Source organism: Electrona antarctica (assembly GCF_951216825.1).
Source record: "Electrona antarctica genome assembly, chromosome: 20".
Taxonomy (NCBI): Eukaryota; Metazoa; Chordata; class Actinopteri; order Myctophiformes; family Myctophidae; genus Electrona; species Electrona antarctica.
The window spans coordinates 32,015,855-32,020,854 of NC_136801.1; the positions used below are offsets into that span (position 1 = coordinate 32,015,855).

At 42.3% G+C, this 5,000-nt stretch overlaps 1 protein-coding gene across 1 annotated transcript in view; it reads right to left on the bottom strand.

The window, feature by feature from the left end:
* Positions 1-5,000, bottom strand: part of LOC306913142 (receptor-type tyrosine-protein phosphatase mu-like) — a 170,287-nt gene that overhangs the window by 110,384 nt on the left and 54,903 nt on the right. Inside the window, exons 3-4 of the mRNA XM_079489698.1 lie at positions 4,946-5,000; positions 4,412-4,527 (exon numbers count right to left, since the gene is read on the bottom strand). The exon at positions 4,946-5,000 is cut by the window's right edge and continues 95 nt beyond it. Of these exons, the coding sequence (XP_079345824.1) occupies positions 4,412-4,527; positions 4,946-5,000 (171 nt within the window). The remainder of the gene's footprint in view (positions 1-4,411; positions 4,528-4,945) is intronic.

Consider the following 5,000-nt stretch of genomic DNA (forward strand, 5'->3'; position numbering starts at 1 on the left):
GAGAGAGAGAGAGAGAGAGAGAGAGAGAGAGAGAGAGAGAGAGAGAGAGAGAGAGAGAGAGAGAGAGAGAGAGAGAGAGAGAGAGAGAGAGAGGGAGCAGTGACTCAACAAAGAGTGTAGGAAATTGTGTCATCTGTGTGTGTGTGTGTGTGTGTGTGTGTGTGTGTGTGTGTGTGTGTGTGTGTGTGTGTGTGTGTGTGTGTGTGTGTGTGTCGTGTGTGTGTGTGTGTGTGTGTGTGTGTGTGTGTGTGTGTGTGTGTGTGTGTGTGTGTGTGTGTGTGTGTGTGTGTGTGTGTGTGTGTGTGACCTGCAGACGTCAACATTCTGTCTTATCACAGAAACTGGCAACAAACACTTCCTGTCGAAGCCCAGAGTTTACAGGAAGTGCCACCCTCCCCATACATCAGACACGCACGCACGCACGCATGCACGCACGCACGCACGCACGCACGCACGCACGCACGCACGCACGCACGCACGCACGCACGCACGCACGCACGCACGCAGTCACGCACGCACGCACGCACACACACAGTAGGAGTAACAGACATTAATTAATGGACATTTTCACAATCACAGTCATTGAATAATAAAATGTCAAAGCAATAACAATGTCCTGTTGATACAAGAGACTGAGGTGCGTGCGTGCGTGTGTGCGTACATGCGGGCACACCAGTCGATATGTCATCAGCTTGTGAAGTCAGGCAGGTCACACACACACACACACACACACACACACACACACACACACACACACACACACACACACACACAGTTGACCTGAGGGGGTGCGGGCAAAACATTTGATCTGGGATGTAATTGGCTTTTTGAAAAATAGACAGAGAAAGAGAGAGAGAGAGAAAGAGAGAGAGAGAGAGAGAGAGAGAGAGAGAGAGAGAGAGAGAGAGAGAGAAAGAGAGAAAGAGAGAAAGAGAGAGAGAGAGAGAGAGAGAGAGAGAGAGAGAGACAGAGAGAGAGAGAGAGAGAGAATTCTGTTTTCTCTTAACATTATATGTCCACTAGCTCGATACTCTATACTTTTACTCCACTACATCTCATATACTGTACAAATATTGTACAGTAAAATATTGTACAGTAAATATTGTAATATAGTGCTACTGCACTATATTATTTGAAAACGTTAGTTAGTTACTGGTGTAGATTTAGATTATCATCAAAACATGCATTGACCACTTAAGCCCAATTTGTGGTGCAAATTTGTAGATCTGCAGTTTTTTTTATTTTGAGACATTTGACTTTCACTTTGATACTAGAAGTATATTTTTGATGCTTTGATTTCACTCAAGTAAAATTAATGCAAAATCGTTTACTTGTATTTTTACAAAAAACCTGAACTTTTAACATTCAGTAGATTTTCTGTGCTCTGATTTTCCTGCCGTTTGTGATGTAAGAGCCAGCAAATCCCATACATGTCAATGGGATTTGCCATCAGATGTCACTGTTTTCACTGTTTTGTTTTCATTGCAGCTCAAAAGGCTTCCAAACCCCAGAGAAAACATGCCACAGAAACTCCACTGAATGTTCAAAGTTCAGGTTTTTATTTTTGTGTAATTGAGGTCATAAAACCTAAAATAAAAAATAAAAAAATAAAAAAAGATGAAAAATAAAATAAAATGACATGAATCCTTGAACAAAATGGAAATGTAAAGTATTTCTTCCACCAGTGCTATAGGAAGCCTTCCACAGCATGGCCACTGCCCACCAGCAGTAGTGACCTCCAGTCTCTAGACCACAACACCACTCAGACAGTCTCAGGGGGGTAGCTACCCTTCTCCCTAGGACAGAGGGAAACCATGCAAGGCAGCTAATTGCCCATCAGGAGCAATTAGGGGTTCAGGGCATTGCGATAAGAACACATCTGGACCTCCCGTTAACAAAGTGCAAAGGTTTGGTTGTGGGCTACACAAGAGCAAAGAGAGTTTTGTTGTAGGCAATCACAGAACCCATTCTTAATCAGGATCAGGAGTTGTAGTAGCCACGGGGTAATCTAAGCGGTGGATATTGCTCTTGTCTTCATGTCTGTAAATTGTCTTGTTCTTTGTGTTATGTCAAATGTGTGTATATGTGTTCTGCATACTTGGCTGCTGGGTCGCAAGACAAATGTCATTGTGAACTGACAATAAAGTACTATACACTTTTTTGTAGGATACACAGAAGCACGCCTCAGGCAACTTCTGTATATTCACTTGGACAAAGTCATTAAACCATATCTATGCGCCCAATTGTCAAATGATTGCTATTTTTTCAAAGTTATCTGTGTTCCACATATTGTTAATTGGTATGAGTTGATTAAATGCTTGAGGTTGAAATGGAAGTGTCGGGCGCGCCCCCCAGAAATGGGACGCCTCTTTTTACAGTAGTTCCGTGTGTGCACAGCACACTGAATATAATTATGCGATCTTGTGAACTTGGAGGTCAGATATTTTTGGAGTATAGCTCTATAGCAGATAGGAAATAGGAACAAGTAGGAAATGAAGCATCCGTGCATACACGCATTTTTTTGGAGAACTCTTGGACAGCCATATCACAGCTTTCCAAAATAGCCACTGTGAGGAAAGAGAGGGAGATAAGAGGAAGAATCATCTCCATGCAGCTGCTAAATATTCTCCAATAGAGTATTGTGAACGGTGAATAGTGTCATTGTGCCGTGCTTTATCTGTCTTTGTAGCTCATATCTGCCACTAAACACACTGTGGCACGCGCGTTATGAGTCCTTGACATCAGTACAGTGCCGCATCTGTTACAAACCACAAGGTTAATTTCCCCTCCGATCCACAAGGAGACTCCACAATGGTCCAGGAGGTACCTGTGGCATGCAGTGCCTCACCGCCTCCCTCTCACTTCCTCCCGATAAGACTCCTGCATCCTCCCTTCTCCCTTTGTCTCCCCTTTGCTGTATGTTGCCAATGTTTGCCCATGCGTCTTTTTTTTTTTTTTAATGTTTTTTTTTGTGGCTTTCACCTTTATTTTATATTTTTTATGGAGGGATTACCAGCCACGGTGCCTGGACCACTGAGCCATGGCCCAGGCACCCATGCGTCTTTTGAACTTGTTTCAATGTAAATTACTTCCAGTGATGTGGATTATATTGAAGAATTTCATTGGAATTTGATTTTAATTCATTGGTTTGTTTAATATTATGAAGTTACAAAAATATGTGGCTAATTATTATTTGAATGATATACAATATTGAATGTATATATGATTTAAATGCCATATTTATAAAAGTTACAATATCTGTTATAAATATGGCATTTAAATCATATACATTCAATATTCCATATTTCTTTGTACTTTATAGCACCATGGCAATTGTTAGAGCCATTTTCTATTGATGATTATTTATGGTTGAATAGAGGTTTCCCCTCCCCTTTGAGAAATGATTTGTAGAGGTGCAGGGCACCTGATGACAGACAGGTGACTCCCTAGTGGGAGATAGAATGTGACACAGAGGGGGAAGCGTCACAGTTTGTTGACCGCGCTCATGCAGGCTCATTTCTTTTTATTAGAAGTTTAAGTTTATATGTGAAGGAGAAATAAATGTGATTTGTCATGACGCAACTTTCGGATCTCCGTGTAGTGATTGAGTATTTGTATTAACAAGAAGACACGCGGCGTGAGTGTATATCAAACAATAGACTGCAACACCACTCCGACCAACAGTGGCTTTATTTGTTTGTTAAGAAAGGCCAGGATACCAATCTCTTTTCATTATCCGGCAAAATTAACTGGATATTGATTGAAATCCATGTTTCCTGGTGGTTTGTGGCTCCAGTTTGAACTTTAAAACGACCAATATTATTATGAAGAAAACAAGATGTTAAGACCGCTAAACCAAATAGAATAAAGTTTACCGTCAGAAAAAGCGTTGTTTATGGCTTCTGAATGTAGGTCTTTTAACATGTAATGTCTATGGAGTGATGTCACGTCAACACCACTAGGTCTGGAAAGGGGGCGTGGAAAGGGAGCGGGGAATGGCTGTGAGACAGGCCTATTGGGTGGGAAAGAGGTCTTTATCAATTAACTCTGGTAACTCGTGATTGGGTGGGAAAGAGGTCTTTATCAATGAACTCTGGTAACTCGTGATTGGGGGTCAAGGTGTAAAACCAGGAACCTCCCGTTTCCCAAGCGGCCGATGTAGCCTACCTCCTGAGACACTGCCGCCCCAAAGTGTGTCGTAGGGTTAATCGGATGTCCAGAGTGTAAGGGTGTGTTCGGAAAGTCGCACAATTGGCATCTTCTCATTTGTGTATTCACTGCACTTTGTGCGTTGTCGTTCCAAAATCTGGTTCGCTGTGCCCCCGGGTACGTGTGCGTGTGTGTGTGTGTGTATGTGTGTGTGTGTGTGTGTGTGTGTGTGTGTGCGTGTGTGTGCGTGTGCGTGTGTTACCTGGTAGAAGTTTGGCCAGAATGTTGACACAGCAAGCTCCACATCCTTCCAGGTGTTGTGGTAGGGGGCGTGGCCTGACGTGTTGAAAACGGGAATGCCCAATCGACCATTGTTCTCTGGAAGACACCAAAAAAGTTAAATTATTGTTAACCCATTTAGACCTGAGGACGATTCTACAAATGTCTTCTAAATCCTGACAGTTTTCTGAAAAACCCATGTTTCTATGTCAGTCGCTCTCAAACATTTTTAAGGACCCCCAAAAATATATGTATTTGGCCTCAGACCCCCATCTGAAAATATGTTGTTCCATGCAGGGACCCCCCCAGAAGCAATGAATTAAGTTAAAAACGTTCGCTCTGAAAGAATATATATTCAAAGATTTGCGCCACATTTTCACGATTTTTCAAAAATATCAGACCTACAAGCTCGTAGCGCGGAACTCGGTGCCGCGCTATGAGCTTGTAGATCTGTTATTTTTCAATAGCTAAAGTATAACATAAGGAAGTATTTGAAGGTGACACAGTGGTACTGTACCTTTAACGTAGACATACAGCTGGACAGGTGGGATCAGGAAGTATTTGAAGGTGAC